Below are 18864 nucleotides of genomic sequence, written 5' to 3'. Positions count from 1 at the left end.
TGATGACTGTTGTTTCGATTCTTCTACACTCATGGAGGCGGGGATAGACTCCTCTCTCCAGAGGTCCAAGATCGGGCACACATTGGTTCACTGTTCAGCTACGATCTCTTCCTTTGGCAGGAATCCTACCATCTCTGGATTATCAGTGCTGCTACGACATATTTGCTTTTCCCTCCACCTTTCGGCGTTGAGAGGGGGTGGCTTATTCTCTCAAGCTTCATAGTGTTCTTAGTTCTATATGGTATCATACGTGTAACTCAGGCACTTGAGGAAGTGAACAATTCCCTTGCAAGGGCACTCCTCTTGTGACCTTCTCTGCATTTTTTGCATTTCATCTCTAGGGCATTTCGCAGGGATAGCCACCACCACCGTCGACATCCCTACACGAAGCTCCAAGCACACAATGTCTGCCTCTCCAAATTGGCAATTGAGAGGGGGTATTAAGCAACTAGCAATCCCCAATTTATGGGGCAAACATAACAGTCTGCAGGCCAGCCAAAAGGTCAGCGAGCAGGGCCAAACAAGTGGCCAGAAAGGGCCAGAAATGGCCGACCAAATTCAGGCCAGCCAGCTGGTCTAGCCGACCAGCTGGCAGGCCCACTGACCAACTAGGTCTGGCCTATAAAGGCACAAGCCCCCCACACTCTCATAGACAGGACAGGACCTGCAGCTGCTCCTCATCTCCGCCATTCTTTGCTGCAGCCCCGCCTGCTCCATCTACCTCTTCTCTTCAGATCTACAACCCCGTTGCAGACGCTCTCAGTCGGAAAGGTTCCATCCAGACCATTGAGTAGGCCACTGTGCTCGAAATCAAAGGAAAGGATCTTGATAGCATGAAGGCACAGTACGCGGAGTCACCAGAGTTTGGCACGCAGTTCCAATTAGCCACGACGCTTGCTCCAGGCCATTACTCATTAGAGGACGGTTGGCTTTTCTATAAGAAAAGGTTATGTGTACTCAAAGACAAACGACAGTTGCTTCTTCATGATGCCCATGACGCCCTTACTGGTGGTCATAGAGGTATCAACGGGACCTTAGAGAAGTTAGAGCGCTATTTCTATTGGCCAAAGATGCGGAAGGACGTATACGGCAATGTGCAGAATTGTTAAATATGCCAAAAGGTCGAGGCTTCCCACAAGAAAGCGGCAGGCTTACTTATGCCATTGCCAATCCCCGAGGGTCCTTTCCAAGACATAGGTATGGATTTCGTGGGACCACTTCCAGCATCCGCAGGTACGCGTAATACTCAATGTCTTACTATTGTTTGTCGCTTTAGTAAATATTGTATGCTCATTCCCTGCAAACAACCGGCCAGTGCTGAAGATGTAGCTCGTTTGCTTATCAAGTATTGGTATCCCATTGGAGGGTTGCCAAAGACCATAACATCCGACAGGGACTCCAAGTTTACGTCTAACTTTTGGCGAGCCTTGTTTGATAATTTTGGTACTAAGCTGCAGATGTCTAGCGCTTTCCATCTGCAATCGAACGGCGAGACGAAAAAGTATAATGGTATGGCATTTGATATTTTGAAATCATATTGTCATGATGCTCAGGGAAAGTGGGAGCAGTTTCTTCCGCTTGTGCAGGCCATTCTGAACGATATTTTTCTGGCCCTGCTCTAGCTTCAGTCCCTTGGCCATCAGTTCAGCTTGATCTGAAGGTGACCATGCAGCACAACAGTCGGAAGTTTGGACCAGCAAACGGAGAGAGGTTTGGACACTGTTTCCTCAGCTTTCTCAGCTCTCTTTTACAGTTTACACAGCTCACTCTCAGCTCTATATTTCAGTCATCTCTCAGCTCTCTCATAGGATCTATCACTTCTAGTTTTCACTCTCTCACTCACGCAGTAACCTTGCATTCCAGTAGACAGCACAAGCCTCTTCCTTGCCTTGCAGAAGCGTCCTACATCGTGAGTGTGGACAGCATCAAGGTCTCGGTATTGGTCGGCGTTGCCTCTCAGGTCCTTGGGTTTGCTATACGTGTGCACAATGAGCTCTTCAGAAGCGCGTTCTGTGCTCTCTCGAAGAGTGTTCTTTGTATTTCTCAGTTTTCCAAGTATAAAGCAAATTCTCCCCTGATTGGGGGAGGGGGTCCTCAGTGGGTACAGGGACCCAATCGGTTGTCGACTCTACTCTCTCTCTCTACCCTCATCTCCTTTCTCTCTCTATGGTAAACAATGCTCATTCCTCGCTAAAGGTTTAAAGAAGGTCTTGTTGTGAATTACACGATCAGATAACCGTTGCATGTTACAACGCTCCTATGGAGTACTTTGCCATAGTTACACTTGACTAAAATAATAATGTCCAAAGCAAGATATATCAGAAATATAATTTCCATAACACCCTGGTTTTTCCTAGCCCTTTTACTATTGAGGCTGATGCTAGTGGACGCGGCATTGGGGCTGTTCTTAAGCAAAGTCATGAAGTTAATGGATGATAAGGAGAGGAAGTATCACATTTATGATCAAGAGATGCTTCCTATCATTATTAATGGCATCATTACATTTACGGTGGCCATTTTAAGGCCAGAACTGACCATAGGACTCTTAGATACTTCCCATCTCAGACCACTCAACGCCGAAGTAGAGAAGGTGGTTATCCATTGTGCAAAACTATGGTTTAAATATTGAATATAAGTGGGCAAAGAGAATATCGTGGCAGACTCACTTTCCAAGATGTGGGCTGGTACTTTATCCTCAATTTTTGAGATTTACAAGGATTGGATCCACTATCCCAACTAGTTTGCACAATGGTTTATTGTGGTATAATGGCAGAACATTTCTTACTGAAATTTCCACCTATAAGCTGCTAATCCTGCAGGGGTTGCATTCATCTCCAATGGCTGGCCATATTGGGCTATTGGCTGGTCATTGGCTGACCGTATTAGTCAATCACAACTTTTATTGGAAGGGCCTTTAGGGGGATGTCCGCACATATGTGCAGAACTGGAAGCCATGCCAACAAAATGGGGAGTTGAACTTAAGTCCTGCTGGTCTTCTCCAACCATTGCCCTTTCCTGAGAGGAAATGGACACATCTCTATGGATTTTATTTTGGGTCTGTAGTAACTTCTAGGGAATGGAACAGTATATTTGTGGTGGTTGACAGGCTGACTAAGGCTGCCCATTTTATTCCCACAAAGACTTAATGCACAGCGTCTATGGTTGCTCAAAAATTCATGGAAAATGTATTCAAGCTGCTTGGTGTACCTCAAGAAATTGAGTTACCTTGATGCCAAGTTTATAGGCCAATTTTAGCAGGAGCTTTGCAGATGTATGGGCACGATCCTTACTCCTAGTACAGCAGAGTTCATTCTCAGACTGATGGGCAGATTGAGAGAGTGTATAGGTGGTTGGAAAAGTATCTAAGGCACTTTTGTTTTGATACCCAATCTACATGGTACAGGTGGCTTCATTTAGCTAAGTATTGCTACAATACCACTGAGCATACTTCTATTGGTGTGAGTCTTTTTGAAGCTATGTATGGTTGCAAAGCCCATGTACCATCCACCGTGTGAGAAACAATGAGAGCAAGAGTGAGCAAGAGAGAGTGAGCTGAACGTAGGTCACTTAATAGTGGACTGAAATGAAGTGTAGTACAAACAAGAGATGAGGGGTTTTGTCTAAGTGACAAAACCCTATCTAATCACTAACCGTAGTTAGAGATTAGACTGTGGTTAGGGGGAAAAACCTCTAAGAGGGAAAAGTGCCCCTAACCCACTTATTACATTACATTGGCCACTGCCTAGAATATAATAATAATTCTAACACCCCCCTGCAGTGCCAATGTGGCGTACAAGATACTGATCAATCACCAAAAGGAGAAGTTTAGGGCACTGCGAAATGCCTCAAACTTCTCACGTGGAAGTGCTTTGGTGAAGATGTCTGCAACATTGTCATGTGTTGACACATAGATCATACTAATCTCCTCTGCATGCAACTTCTCTCTGACATAATGATAATGAACCTCAATGTGCTTCGTGTGAGTATGAAACACATGATTCTTTGCCACTGCTATAGCACTCTGACTATTAGTGAGAATTGGAGAAGGACCCTCCAATAAGAGACGAAGATCAGCGAACAAACGTCGCAGCCACACACACTCAACTATCGCTGTGAAAGCTGCCTTGTACTCAGCTTCACATGAGGAAGTAGCCATTGTAGATTGCTTCTTGCTCAGTTAAGAAATGTAAGCTTTGCCAAAAAAGAAACAATTACCACTAGTGGACCGCCTGGTATCATAGTCTCCAGCTCAATCTGGATCACTGTAAGCATGCATCTGCAAGTCACCCCCCCTGGGAAACATCAAGCCATAAGACTTTGTGCCTTGCAAATAACGGAAGATGCGTTTTACAGCCTGCCAATGTGTTGTCTTTGGGCTGTGCAAATATCTGCTCACCTGAGATACTGCATACTGAATATTGGGCCATGCATTGCACAAGTATATGAGGCATCCAACAGCGTGGTTGTAAAGTGTGACATCCACTGATTCACCTGCATCATGCATAGTAAGCTTCAGCCCCGGCTCCATGGGAGTGGCTATAGGCTTACAACCATGCATGTTGAACCTATCGAAGAGCTTCTGCACATACTTGGATTGAGAGATAACGATGCCACGCTTGTCTTGTATAAACTGGATCCCCAAATAAAAATTTAACATGCCCAAATCTGTCATGTCAAATTCAGCTTTCAACTCAGCTTTAAAATTTGCAATTATATCCTTATTTGACCCTGTGAGCAGCATGTCATCTACATAAAGAATGACGACCAAAATATCCCCCCCATCCTTCTTGATGTAGAGGGTGCTTTCCGTGGGACTATTATGTAACCCCTTACTTGCCATGAATGCATCAATCTTGGCATACGATGCACGTGGGGCTTGCTTCAGCCCATACAAAGCTTTGTTAAGCTTGCAAACCTGAAGTGCATAAAGTTCAAATCCAGAAGGTTGTTTGACATAAACCTCTTCCTGCAAGTCCCCATTAAGGAAAGTTGTTTTTATGTCCAACTGATGGACATTCCAAACAAAATTTGCAGCCATTGCAATAACTGACCGTATGGTGGTCGGGATGTATGAGCAAAAGTCTCCTCATAATCTATGCCCTTCTTCTGTGCATAGCCTTTGGCAACCAGCCTTGCCTTGTACCTGTCAATGGACCCATCTGGCTTCCTTTTTACCTTGAAAACCCACCTGGTACCAATGGCATGCTTACTCGGTGGCAAATCCACAACATCCCAAGTCTGATTTTAATCTATGGACTGCAATTCATTGTGCATGGCATGCATCCAATGCACATTATCCTTTTCAAAAGAGTCAGGCTCCTCTCATCAAGAAGAGTCCCTGCATAAGCTGTCTTAATTGAAAGGGCCCCCCCTGTGTGCCTTACTGCACTACGAGTGCTGCCAGGCAATGGGGCCTCAAGCCTACTTTCCCTGAGAGTTTGTAGCAACCAATTCGGGACTGTTTTGGCTGCGTGTATCTCTTGAATCTCTTGCCTGACAACTTCATCCACACCCTGTGGACGTACAAAATCAACCTGTGGCTGAATCGGGGCATGTGGATCAGGAGGAGGTTGCTGTAAATTCTCAGCTGGGGAACCAAATGCTATAGGAAGCATCCCCTAAAAAACATCATCTGAAGAAGCTGGAATATTAAATTCAGCATGTGTATGTGCTGAATTTTTAGAGAATATAACATCTCTACTAACAAAAATCTTGCGTGAAGCAGGATTGTAGAGACGATAGCCTTTGTTTTGTGAACTATACCCAACACAAAAATGCATTTAAGTGCCTTATCTGCCAACTTATGTCGAAACTCCACAGGCACGCGGGCATATGCAACACAACCAAAAACTGTGAAGTGATCCACTGAAGGCTTTCTCCCATGCCATGCCTCATAGGATTGTCTTCAAAGCCTTTGTGGGAGCTCGATTCAAAACATAGTTGACACACATGAGGCCTTCAAGCCAAAACCTGTGAGGCAACTTTTTACTGGTAAGCATGCATCTATCCATCTCCATAAGAGTGCGATGCTTGCGCTCAGCTTTGCCATTTTGTTGAGGTGTAAGCCTCATTGTAAGCTGATGCTGCGTGATGTCTTTCTCCTTCAAAAATGCCTCAAAAATGCCTCAAACTCATGAGACATATACTCTCCCCAGGGATCTGTGCGAAGTGTCTGCACCTTGAGTCCTGTCTCATTCTCAACCATAGCCACAAAGTGTTTGAAATGCATAAACACTTCAGATTTTGCCTTAAGACCATAGGCCCAAGTGTAGTTGGTGAAGTCATCTATGAATGTAACATAATAAAGATAATTCCCAAAAGCAGGTGTCCTTATGGCACTGCAGACATCACTGTGAATAAGCTGTAATTTACGTGTAGCTTTCAATGCATCATCCTTCTTGAAAGGAAATCTATGCATCTTGCCAAGGATGCAACCCTCACATGCATGAGGAGGAGGTGACTCTAAAGGAGGCAATGCATTAACCATATCATGCTTCTGAAGTGTCATTAAGATGCCATAGCTCATGTGCCCATACCTGGCATGCCATACTCCGCATTCTGCATCGCAGCAGTGGGAGTGCTCACTGATAATGCAAGATCGGATCTTTTCTCATATATATCAAGCTGAAAAAGACCCCGATACAAAGTGTTAGAGAACATCAAAGCATAGTCATTCTCTTTGTCTTTGAGTGCACACTTAGCATCATCAAATACAACCTGAAATCCTCCTCTATTAAGAGAGGACACTGAAAGCAAATTCTTCTTTATGCCTGGCACATAGAGAACTGAAATTCTAAAATCTGTGCCATCAGTGGATGTGAGAATATTGTCCCCCACTCCACACACTGAATAAGAAGAATTATTTGCACAAGTCACCTTCTTTTTAGTAGGTGGTGGATGCAGAGATGCAAAAAGGCTCTTCTTAGAAGTGATGTGCTTAGAAGCACCACCATCAAAATACCAAGTATTCAGTGTCTCATTGACACTGAGAGAGCATGCATCCTTTGAAGGATCATAACTGCAAGTCAAAAAAGCATAAGGGTCATCATCATTAGTGGTTGTAGCATCTAAACTACCCACTGAAAAATCTAAAGTGCAAGGGCTGTAACATCTCCCCCATCATGTGAATGAGGAGCTGATGCATCTGACACAGCCATACCTGAATCCCTTTTCTTTTCTTTAGCTATGCGCGTCTTGCATTCACTAATATAATGACCTGGCTTCTTGCAGTAGTGACAAATGCCCTTCTTTTTCTGCTTATCTGCATCACCCTTGGCCTTATAAGAGGGCTGTCTTGAATCAGCTTTATGCTGATGTGTGGGCTGATTGGCATGTTGCTTTTGCTGCCCTTTTCCTTTGGGCTTGAACTTGGAAAGCATGGCATGCTCGCCAGCCCGGGTTTCCATATTTCTTCGTGTCTGCTTCTCCTGCAACAGAAGTCCTACCAACTCGTGAAAAGAGAGGATTGCTGCCCCCCCTCAATAACAAATTCAGCGAGGTGTGGAAACCAAGATAGGACTCAGGAAGAGAATTCAAAGTGGTGGTAATCACCTCTGAATCGAAATGACTTTATCAATATTCAGCAGTTGCTCCCTCAAATCCTGAAGCTTTGTGAGGTGAGTATTCATGGAATCTCCCTTTATCCATATGCGTATTGTATGCATATGAGAAAGCTCTCGCTTCAAAAAGGAAACTCTGGCATCATTTCTTGTTGCAAACATACTCTCTAACTCCCCAAGCTGCCTTTGATGTCTTGCATGACCGAATGTGAGGTATAATGAACCTCTTGACAGAGAGAGAAATCACTGATAGAGCTTGTGCATCTCTAGAATCCCATCTTGTGCTGCATTTTGACCTCTACCCTTGCCTCCAGCTGTAGGAGTGTTAGAATTATAGATATAATTCAGCAGTGACCAATGTAATATAATAAGCTAGTTAGGGGCACTTTTTCCTCTTTAAGAGGTTTTTCCCCCTAACCGTAGTTAGTTCACTAACTATGGTTAGTGACTACTAAGGTTTTGTCACTAGGACAAAACCTTATCTCTCTCTCATTGAGTTGTACTCTCACACTCTTCTATTGCAACTCAGCTTTCAGCTTCCAAGCTTCCAGCTCTCACTCTCTCTTGCTCTCTCTCTCACTCACCATCTCCTCACATTTGGTATCAGAGCGGGTTGACCCTGCTCTCTGCTTCTCGCCTCTAGCTCCAGCCTAGCCCGTGAGCTCCAGCTGCAACTTAGCTTCGCTGCAACACATATCGTCCGTACAGTCCATACGACTGTACGGAACCTGCACGTGGTTTCTGCAGATCTGCTCGCCGTACAGCCGTACTCCGTACCTCGCCGTCTGTACTCCGTACAGCGCCGTCGTCCGTACAACGTACGGAATCCGTACCTGGCAGTTCCGTACACTGACAGTTCCGTACTGTCAGCTCACTGTCCGTACACTTCTGCTGCAGGCATTCTGTGCAGAGTTTTACTTCTGCAGATACTCGAGCAGTTAGTTTTTTGGGCAGGCTTTGTTTGCAGATAGCCATTGTTTGGCTGTTATTTTGGAAATACATTTGGAGCTTTGACAGACACATTACAGATTTGGGGCTTTTGCACACAGATCTGGAGATCTAGTCTGAAATTTGGGGCTTTTGTTCAGAAATTGCAGATTTGGGGCTTTTAGTAAATCAGCCCCTTTCTGGTTGCAATTTCAAGCCACAAATTGGGGCTTTTGTGTTGGGAGAGCAATTTCTAGAGTTTTGAGTTCATACTGCCTTTCTTGGAGTGTTTTGCAGCACTTTTGGCAGATTCTGGAGAGTTTTTGACGCTTGGACAGATTTCTGACAGTGCAAGTACAGAAATCTAAGTTGCATTTACAGCCTGTGCTTGGCTGTGTTTTTTGGGAGTTGTGCATTTCATTCCCAGTAAGGGAATTCAGCTTTGTATCTGCTTTAATCTCTTTCTCAGATATGGCCCATCAAAATCAGAATGACTTCCAGTTCGGTGGTCTTTCACAAGAAGACAAGTTGGATGGTACCAACTACTCCCTCTGGAGTTTCATGGTATGCAATATTCTGATTTCTCGCAATTTATGGGATTATGTCAATGGGGATTAGATCCGACCAGCAGATATCGCACCTGCTACCCCTCCCCAGCAAGGAGGTGGAAGAGGTCGTGCACAGGGTGCAGCTGCAGACAAGTTGTTGGTGCAGCTACTGTCACTACTCCAGAGCAGAAGGGATGGGATTCACGGGATGCCTTAGCTTTGTCATGCATCTCTCTTTCAGTGAAAAGATTTATCATTCCGCATATCCGGTCGTGTAAGACCTCCAGGGCAGCGTGGGATATTTTGGAAAGCATGTATGCAGCTCGGAATGATGCAAGGGTATCTTTCTTGAAAAGAGAGTTGAGTAATACACATATGGAAGAGGGTGACTCCATGTCAGTCCACCTCACAAAGCTACAGGATCTCAGAGAGCAATTGTTAAACATAGATGAAATTATTCCTGATTCAGAGATGATTACAACCACTCTGAATTCTCTTCCTGAGTCTTATCTCAGCTTTCATACCTCGCTGAACTTATCATTGAGGGGGGGTGCAAATCCTCTCACTTTTCATGAGTTGATAGGACTTCTGCTTCAGGAAGAGCAGACCAGGAAAAATTTGGCTTCACGTGCAGGTGAACAAGCCATGCTCTCAAAATTTAAATAAAAAACAAAGGGACAGGCAAAGACATCAGTAAATCAGCCTTCCAGTGGGTCAGGACAGCCTTCACAAAAGGCTAAAAATGATGCAAGTAAGCCCAAGAAGAAGGGTTTTTGTCACTACTGCAAAAAGCCAGGTCATCACATAGCAGAATGCAGGAAAAGGCTTGCAAAAGAAAAGAAAAACAGCTCAGGTATGGCTGTTTCAGATTCAGCTCCTCATGCATCTGATAGTGGGGATGCTGCAGCCAGCTTTGTTGGACAGGATTATGCCTTTTTATCTTGCATTTCAGATTCTAGGTTGGCTGTTCCAGATGCTCGGGATAGTACAGCCACTTGCAGTGATGATACATATGCATTTTTGACTTGCAGTTATGACTCTTCTACAGATGCATCTGCTTTCAGTGTCAATGAAACACTGAACACTTGGTATTTTGACAGCGGTGCATCCAAGCACATCACTTCTAGGAAGTGTCTTTGTACTTCCTTGCATCCACCTCCCGTTGGTAAGAAAGTCACTTGTGCCAACAACTCATCATATTCAGTACGTGGCACAGGAGATGTTGAGCTCACTGCCATTGATGGCTCAATTTTCAGACTTTCAGATGTCTTATATGTGCCTGGCATAACCAAAAATCTCCTTTCAGTGTCCACTTTTAACAGAGGTGGATTTCAGGTCATCTTTGAGGATGACAAATGTGCTGTCCGAGACAGGGAAGATGACTATGCCCTAAGGTTATCTGGCACTTTGCTGCGTGGGCTTTTTCAGCTTGATATTTTTGAGAAAAGAGCAGCCCATGCTCTTGCAGTTTCTACCCCTACAGCTGCCATGCAGAATGCAGAATTATGGCATGCCAGATATGGCCACATGCATTACAACAGCTTGATGACACTTCAGAAGTATTCCATGGTTGATGCATTGCCACCTCTTGAGATACCTCCTCCACATGCCTGTGAAGGGTGCATTTTAGGCAAGATGCATAGATCCCCCTTCAAGAAGGATGGTTCAGTTAAAGCTGTCTGCAAATTACAGCTTATACACAGTGATGTCTGTGGTCCCATGAGGACTCCATCGTTGGGTGGTCATCTCTACTTCGTTACATTTATTGATGATTACTCCAATTTTACTTGGGTTTATGGGCTGAAACAGAAATCTGAAGTGTTCACGGTGTTTAAACACTTTTCAGCCATGGTTGAAAATGAAACCGGACTCAAGATACAGACATTGCGCACAGATAGAGGTGGGGAATACTTGTCTAAAGAATTTGATGCTTTTCTTAAAGGCAAGGGTATTGTGCATCAGCTCACAGTCAGGCTGACCCCTCAGCAAAATGGCAAAGCTGAGAGGAAAAATAGAACCCTCATGGAGATGGACAGATGTATGCTGAAAAGCAAACACATGCCTCACAAATTCTGGCTAGAGGGTTTGATATGTGCCAATTACATTTTGAATCGGGCTCCCACTAAGGCTTTAAAAACAAAAACTCCTTATGAGGTCTGGAATGACAGGAAGCCTTCAGTGGATCACTTCCGAGTCTTTGGATGCCTTGCTTATGCGCATGTGCCAGTTGAATTTAGGCACAAGTTGTCAGATAAAGCCATCAAATGCATATTTGTTGGATACAGTGCAGAAAGCAAGGGGTACCGTCTCTACAATCCTGCTACACGCAAGATCATAGTAAGTAGAGATGTGATATTTTCTGAAAATTCAGCTCACACTCAGGCTGAATTTCAAATGCCTTCGTCTTCAGAGGATGTCTTTGAGGGGTTGCTACCCATTGCCTTGGGTTCCCCTGCTGATTTTTCTGATGCAAATCAGAATTTACAGCAACCTCCAGATGCTTCAGTTCCGCCACAGGATGTCTTGCCCCCTCCACAAGCAGTGGAACAGGTGGTGCAGCAAGAAATTGCAGACATACATGCAGCAAAAACAGTCCCAAACTGGCTGTTACAGACTCTTAGGGAGAGTAAAATTGATGCTCCGTTATCTGGCAGGACTCGCAGTGCAGCAAGGCACATGGAAGGTGCTTATTCAGTGGAATTAGCATATGCAGGTACTCTCCTTGATGAGGAGGAGCCTGCCACATTCGAAGAGGCAAAGGACAATGTGCATTGGATGAATGCCATGCACGATGAGTTGCAGTCCATTGCAAAAAATCAGACTTGGGATGTTGTAGACTTGCCACAGGGTAAACATGCCATTGGCACATGATGGGTTTTCAAGGTCAAACGGAAGCCAGATGGCTCCATTGACAGATATAAGGCAAGGCTGGTTGCTAAAGGCTATGCTCAGAAAAAGGGCATAGATTATGAGGAGACATTCGCTCCTACATCCCGGATGACCACCATCCGATCAGTTATTGCAATGGCTGCACATTTTGAGTGGAATGTTCATCAGTTGGACATAAAGACAGCCTTCTTAAATGGGGACTTGCTGGAAGAGGTGTATGTCAAACAACCTCCGGGCTTTGAAATTACAGCAAATGCACTTCAAGTATGCAGGCTCAACAAAGCTTTATATGGGCTGAAACAGGCCCCTCGTGCATGGTATGCCAAGATCCATGCCTTTCTGACCAGCAAGGGGCTGCACAATAGTCCTACTGAGAGCACCCTCTACATCAAGATGGATGGGGGGGGAAATTTTAGTCATCCTTCTTTATGTCGATGACTTACTGCTCACAGGGTCCAATGAAGACAAAATTGCAGATTTCAAAGCTGATTTGCAGACCAACTTTGACATGTCAGATTTGGGGCTGCTTCACTTTTATTTGGGGATCCAGTTCTCTCATGAGAGACGTGGCACTGTTATGTCTCAGTCTATCTTCAGAAACTCTTGGACAGATTTAACATGCATGAGTGTAAGCCCATAGCCACTCCCATGGAGCCGGGGCTGAAACTCACAATGCATGATGCAGGAGAAGTAGTTGATGCCACACTTTACAGTCAGGCTGTTGGATGCCTCATATATCTCTGCAACACTAGACCTGATATTCAGTTTACAGTATCTCAGGTGAGCAGGTACATGCACAGCCCAAAAACTATGTATTGGCAGGCAGTTAAGCGCATCTTCCGTTATTTGCAGGGCACGAAGTCTTTTGGCTTGCTATTTCCCAGGGGGGGTTACTTGCAGATGCATGCCTACAGTGATTCAGATTGGGCTGGTGATTATGACACTAGGCAGTCCACTAGTGGCAATTGTTTCTTTTTGGGTAAATCTTGCATTTCCTGGCTGAGCAAGAAACAATCTACAGTGGCTACCTCATCATGTGAAGCTGAGTACAGGGCAGCTTTCACAGCAACAGTTGAATGTGTCTGGCTGCGACGTCTATTTGCTGATCTTTATCTGTCTTTGGAGGGTCCTTCTCTAATTCTCACTGATAGTCAGAGTGCCATTGCAGTGGCAAAGAATCCAGTGTTTCATGCTCGCACGAAGCACATTGAGGTTCACTATCACTACGTCAGAGAGAAGTTGCATGCAGGAGAGATCAGTATGATCTTTGTGTCCACACATGACAACGTTGCAGATATTTTCACCAAAGCACTACCACGTGAAAAGTTTGAGGCATTTCGCAGTGCTCTGAACTTATATCCGTTTGGTGATTGATCAGCCTTGTACATGACATTGGCACTGCAGGGGGGTGTTAGAATTATAGATATAATTCAGCAGTGACCAATGTAATATAATAAGCTAGTTAGGGGCATCCGTTTGGTGATTGATCAGCCTTGTACATGACATTGGCACTGCAGGGGGGTGTTAGAATTATAGATATAATTCAGTTCATCTCCATTGACATAATCCCAAAGATGTCTGCCAACCAAGATGTTGTGAACCATAAAACTCCACAAGGAGTTGTTGGTGCCATCCAACTTATCCTCTTGTGTGAGGACTCCAAACACCTCATTAGGGTTGTTCTGAGCCATTTTTGCCAGATAAACTCAAAAAACACAGCAAACTGACCAAGTAAAATCCCTTCCTGGGAATCTGCCAAAGAAAATCTGCCCACAGTGACAAATACTGTCATAGCCTATCAAAGGCTCGAAATGCACCACAATGCTCTGCTTAATGCCCAAAAATCTGCAAATAAAATCTGCAAACAAGGGCAAAAGTCTGCACTCTGACTCACATTGAGTCCATAATTGCTTGCAAACCTCCAAAATGGTCTTTCAACTGCCAAATTGCATCCAAATGCCAAAAGCCCCAATTTCTTTAGGGAAATTGCATCCAAAAGAAGGCAAAATAACTGAAACCCCCAAAAATGCATGAAATTGCAGTTCAAAACCAAAAGCCCCAAATTTTGGGGTGAAATTGCAAGCAAAAGAAAGCAAATTGACTGAAAGCCCCAAATTTGCAATTTATCTACCAAAGCTCCAAATGTGCTCCCATAAACTAAGCCAACAATGGCTGTGTGCACAAGAGCTTGACAAAACTCTTTTCAATATCCTCTTGCAAAGAAAACCCTGCAAAAATGCAACTTTTCAAGTCCACCTGCAAAGTGACCAAATGTGAACGATGTTTCACCTTCAGTCACCTTCAAATTGTATGGATTGACAGTACGGAACTGTCAGTATGGTTGAATGCAGCTGTATGGAACTATACAGCGCAGCTTGTACAGTCGAAATCCGTACACCTGTACAGATGTACCGAATCTGTACGAACAGCTCAGCGCAAGTGTACAGGACTGTATGGCGTATCTGTACAGACTGTACGGATGTTGTACGGATAGAACCTGGTGAGGCTATACGGAGAAATTGTACGAAAAACGTAGCAAGCGGTACGGATCCATACAGTTGTACGGATTGTACGGACAGAAGGTCGCAGGCTGAAGCTGAAGTACGGATAGGAGCTGAGAGCAGGTGCGGGAGCTGGGAGCAAGTTCGGGAAGGAGAGCTGCTTTGATACCAAATTTGAGAAACAATGAGAGCAAGAGTGAGCAAGAGAGAGTAAGCTGAAGGTAGGTCACTCAATAGTGGACTGAAATGAAGTGTAGTACAAACAAGAGATGAGGGGTTTTGTCTAAGTGACAAAACCCTATCTAATCACTAACCATAGTCAGAGATTAGACTGTGGTTAGGGGGAAAAACCTCTAAGAGGGAAAAGTGCCCCTAACCCACTTATTACATTACATTGGCCTCTGCCTAGAATATAATAATAATTCTAACACACCGTTCTTGACAAGGCTGTTATCTTGTTGCAGCAATGCAAGGACAACATGATGAGAGCTCAAGCCAAGATGGAGTATGCTGATCAACATAGAAGGGATCTAAGGGTGATATGTATTTCTAAGGCTCCACAAATCAAGGTATGCATCTCTAAAGGGGAATACTAATGTCAATAGATGTCGTCCATACCCTGCCACTTGTGGTGCATCCTTTGAGTGCCTCACTGTCCCAAGCTGTTCTGGGTCTATCTCTGGTACTTTGAGAGGGCCTGACCCCAAATTCTAGTAGACCCATTTGATTCCTCATCGTACGGGCATTGACGCACATTGAAGTCGCCTAGGAGGAGGGTTTCCCCCTGTCTAGAGGTGACCTCATGTGCATAGGACGATGTATCCGGGGTAAAGTAGCTTACTGCAATGAAAATTGGTAGTGCGATCTTATTGGGTGTGTGTTAACTCGTATCCACATGTGTGACGCATGTTGTTGCTCTCGCATCACATATATGAGCGGTCTCAGATGTGATCTAGAGATTCCTGTACCCCTGAGCCTCGTACCTCATTGTCTCTTCTCATCTCCTTCCTATGGACCGACTCCCATGTGTATCTTGTCACTATGGGTAGCCCTCTCTTAGGACTCTTGTGTGTCTCGGTGTAGTAGATAAAATCTCTATCATTATACGTCTCTAAAAACCCTCCTGGATCGGACCAAAGGGTGTTGTTACAGTTCCACACAGCCATGCGCAATTGTTTTGTAGCTCCACCCTACACCGTCATGTGAGCCTCTTGTCTTCCTCTAGAGCATCTGTTATCATTTCGTGTTTTAGGGCTGAAGCGCCTTCTTGACCGTTTCCTTCCATTCGGCCTTCCCCTTGGTATTCTACTGTGAGAATTCAGCGTACTTGTGGGCAGGATTTCCTCATGCTTCCCCTGCATAGTAACCTGCATGGCTGCCATTTCCTTCCTTAGCTGTTCATTCTCTGATTTCAGCTCCTCTGTTGCCTTGCATGAAGCTCCAATGACCCCTTCATTTCTTTGAGTTGTTGCAAGCTCTGTTTCAGATTTTCTTGAGGTGAGTGAGAAACTCAGATGCGGCCTTAGGTGGTGACCCATTAAGGTAGGTGATGATTTATTAAGGTAAGTGGTCATAGCCTGCTCAAGGGCCTGCTTCCCCCACATGTCTTCGACGCAGTGCTGTGTCGTCATGGTGGATATCCGGTCCGGACACACAGGCATACACTTTCCTGTTCTTCCAAAAGCAGAGAGAGAGAGAGAGAGAGAGAGAGAGAGAGAGAGAGAGAGAGAGAGAGGTGTGAATACTAGTATGTGATCAAATTCATTCTCGCACAAGCCACATTTTCTTAAGAATTATAAAGATATCTCATAATATTGCTAGTGATATGTTTTTTGGTATGCATTGATTCTTGTGTTCAATTGTCATGTAGCCAAAGCATCCATGCTCAGATGTTTGGGATAAAGACATGATGATAAGAGACTATTACATCCTTAAAGAAGCTCACGATGTTCAGGTGAGCAAGGTCGCATTAAATTGGCTGTCCTCATTTGATAACTTATGTGGTTTCTTTAGAACGATGCAATAATATTCTTTTGTGCGAGAATTGTGAAAATTTTCAAAGTGCAATTTTAGAATTTGCGTGGGGCAATAGTCATCACGTCTGGTTATAGCTGGACAGAGATTGGATTATAGCGCCTTGGTACATGTGGTTATATGGGACGTTGTCTGAATGGCAAAATGATTGTTTTCTAGTTTGTTTGGTGATAACTATTGTTCACTTTGCTAGAATTTTGGACCACAAAATGTGTTTGGAAATTGATCTCTTCAGATTTTGGCACGAGAAATGGTAGGGTTTTTGGCTCTTCGAATTTTAGATGAATTGCCAAAATCAAGGTGATCACAGATTTTGAGACCATGCCAATGATATAGTAAAAATAGCAGCATTAATGTTTACTGCTGAATGGTGGGATAAACCAACCGTCTAGCATCTTATCACTGGTCATTTAATAAGGGGGAATCCTGAGTTAAATTGCTTTTTGACTGGGTGAAGCAGTGACCAATTTGGTCACCTGTTGTGTTGACTAAGTTGGAACCTATGGGTGTGATATTATCGATTTCTACACTTTCCTGAACACGTGTCATTAAACAATGAATTGCACTTGTCAAGAGGGCTCAAATGTATGGGGAGCACATTGCCACATATTTCTAAAATTTTATAGGAGATGAAGAATATTCTAGGGGATGAAGGATTAAGAACGTTCCAGAAGATGTAAAACTATAAGATCTGGAGCTAACCATTCTAGACTTTGAAAAAACTGGAAGATCAAAGTTGATACTTTTAGAGGTTTTTAGTATAGAAGATTCTAGATGTTTTTTTAAGACATGAAAGCCCTAGAGGCTTTTCCACATACAAATATCCAGACTGCTGACAGAAACTCAGTTTGAAGACCTTTGTATAAATGGATGCTCAAGTATGTGGTGGTGTTGTGGGTTTGTATGCGTGAGAGCATATGTTTATTTTATGGTCTACACCCAATGTTGGGCGCTAATGACGTCGGTGGGATGTCATAGTAGCTAGTTCCTGCTATGCGTGATGGAGCTTATGGTTTGAGTGACTTTCATTATATTGAAACTGCATCATGTGTTTTGTCTTTAGAAGATGAGTTTGGGCGCTTTCATGGATTCAACTAGATATATATATGGGACAGTGATTGGGCATTTCCATGAGAAGAACCCCCACATGTTCTGGAAAGCTCTTATTCATACTTTCCTGTATAGCAGTCAACATTCTTCATCATTCAGCTGTTCTATTAAGTACCACTTGCCCCCTTCTTGACATGGTATTAGAGCGATTTTCCTTCATTGGTGCCTAGCTTGAGGTGAGAGTTCCTCAACTATTTTAACAGCTTCTTAGCCACAAGGAAGTCCTGCGATATCTCCATGCACAATCAACCAAAACATTTTCTGTTGCAAGAGGAAGCTAGCTTATTTTTTCTATTTTGCAGTATATTGGGGTGTTTGCAGCCATTTCTTGGAGAGACAGTTACATCTATTAAATTCGAATTCAACAAGAGCAGTTTGGAGTGTTACAAGGGCGATTTTTAGGAGGTATTTACTCTAGAATTCTAGAGAAGCAAGGACCGTAAAGAGGAGGCCAGCCGTACGTGCCTTTAAGAGTCTTTTTGACATTTTGACGTCCCAAATGTGTGGCTAACCTGTTAGACAAAGAGAGAGTGAGAGAGCAAGAGAGCTGAATGTCAGATTGCAATAGATGAAGTGACTGAATACAACAAGAGGGAAAGGTTTTGTCTAAGTGATAAAACCTTATCCTTCACTAACCACAAACCTCTAAAGAGGGAAAAGTGTCCCTAACCTACTTATTACATTACATTGGTCACTGCTAGAATATAATAATAATTCTAACACCCCCCTGCAGTGCCAATGTCATGTACAAGGAAATGATCAATCACCAAAAGGAGATAAGTTCAGGGCACTGCGAAATGCCTCAAACTTTTCATGTGGAAGTGCTTTGGTGAAGATGTCTGCAACATTGTCATGTGTTGACACATAGATCATACTGATCTCTCCTGCATGCAACTTCTCTCTGACATAGTGATAGTGAACCTCAATGTGCTTCGTGCCAGCATGAAACACAGGATTCTTTGCCACTGCTATAGCACTCTGACTATCAGTGCGAATTGGAGAAGGACCCTCCAATGAAAGATAAAGATCAGGAAACAAACGACGCAGCCAAATACATTCAACTGTCGCTGTGAAAGCTGCCCTGTACTCAGCTTCACATGAGGAGGTAGCCACTGTAGATTGTTTCTTGCTCAACCAAGAAATGCAAGCATGTCTTAGAAAGAAACGATTCCCACTAGTGGACTGCCTAGTATCATAGTCTCCAGCCCAATCTGAGTCACTATAAGCATGCATCTGCAAGTCACCCTCCCTGGGGAACATCAAGCCAAAAGACTTTGTACCTTGCAAGTAACGGAA

At 43.9% G+C, this 18864-nt stretch overlaps 1 protein-coding gene across 6 annotated transcripts in view; it reads left to right on the top strand.

The window, feature by feature from the left end:
* Positions 1-18864, top strand: part of LOC147899047 (NADH dehydrogenase ubiquinone 1 alpha subcomplex subunit) — a 67235-nt gene that overhangs the window by 32428 nt on the left and 15943 nt on the right. For all 6 annotated transcript variants that reach the window (XM_087378377.1, XM_087378374.1, XM_087378375.1 and 3 more), the window contains exon 3: positions 16295-16378. In XM_087378377.1, coding sequence (XP_087234503.1) covers positions 16295-16378 — 84 coding nt within the window. The remainder of the gene's footprint in view (positions 1-16294; positions 16379-18864) is intronic.

Source organism: Dipteris shenzhenensis, chromosome 8 (genome assembly GCF_047967505.1).
Source record: "Dipteris shenzhenensis isolate YYH24624 ecotype China chromosome 8, Dip_SZ_1.0, whole genome shotgun sequence".
Lineage (NCBI taxonomy): Eukaryota > Viridiplantae > Streptophyta > Polypodiopsida > Gleicheniales > Dipteridaceae > Dipteris > Dipteris shenzhenensis.
This window is presented reverse-complemented; position numbering and strand designations above follow the sequence as displayed.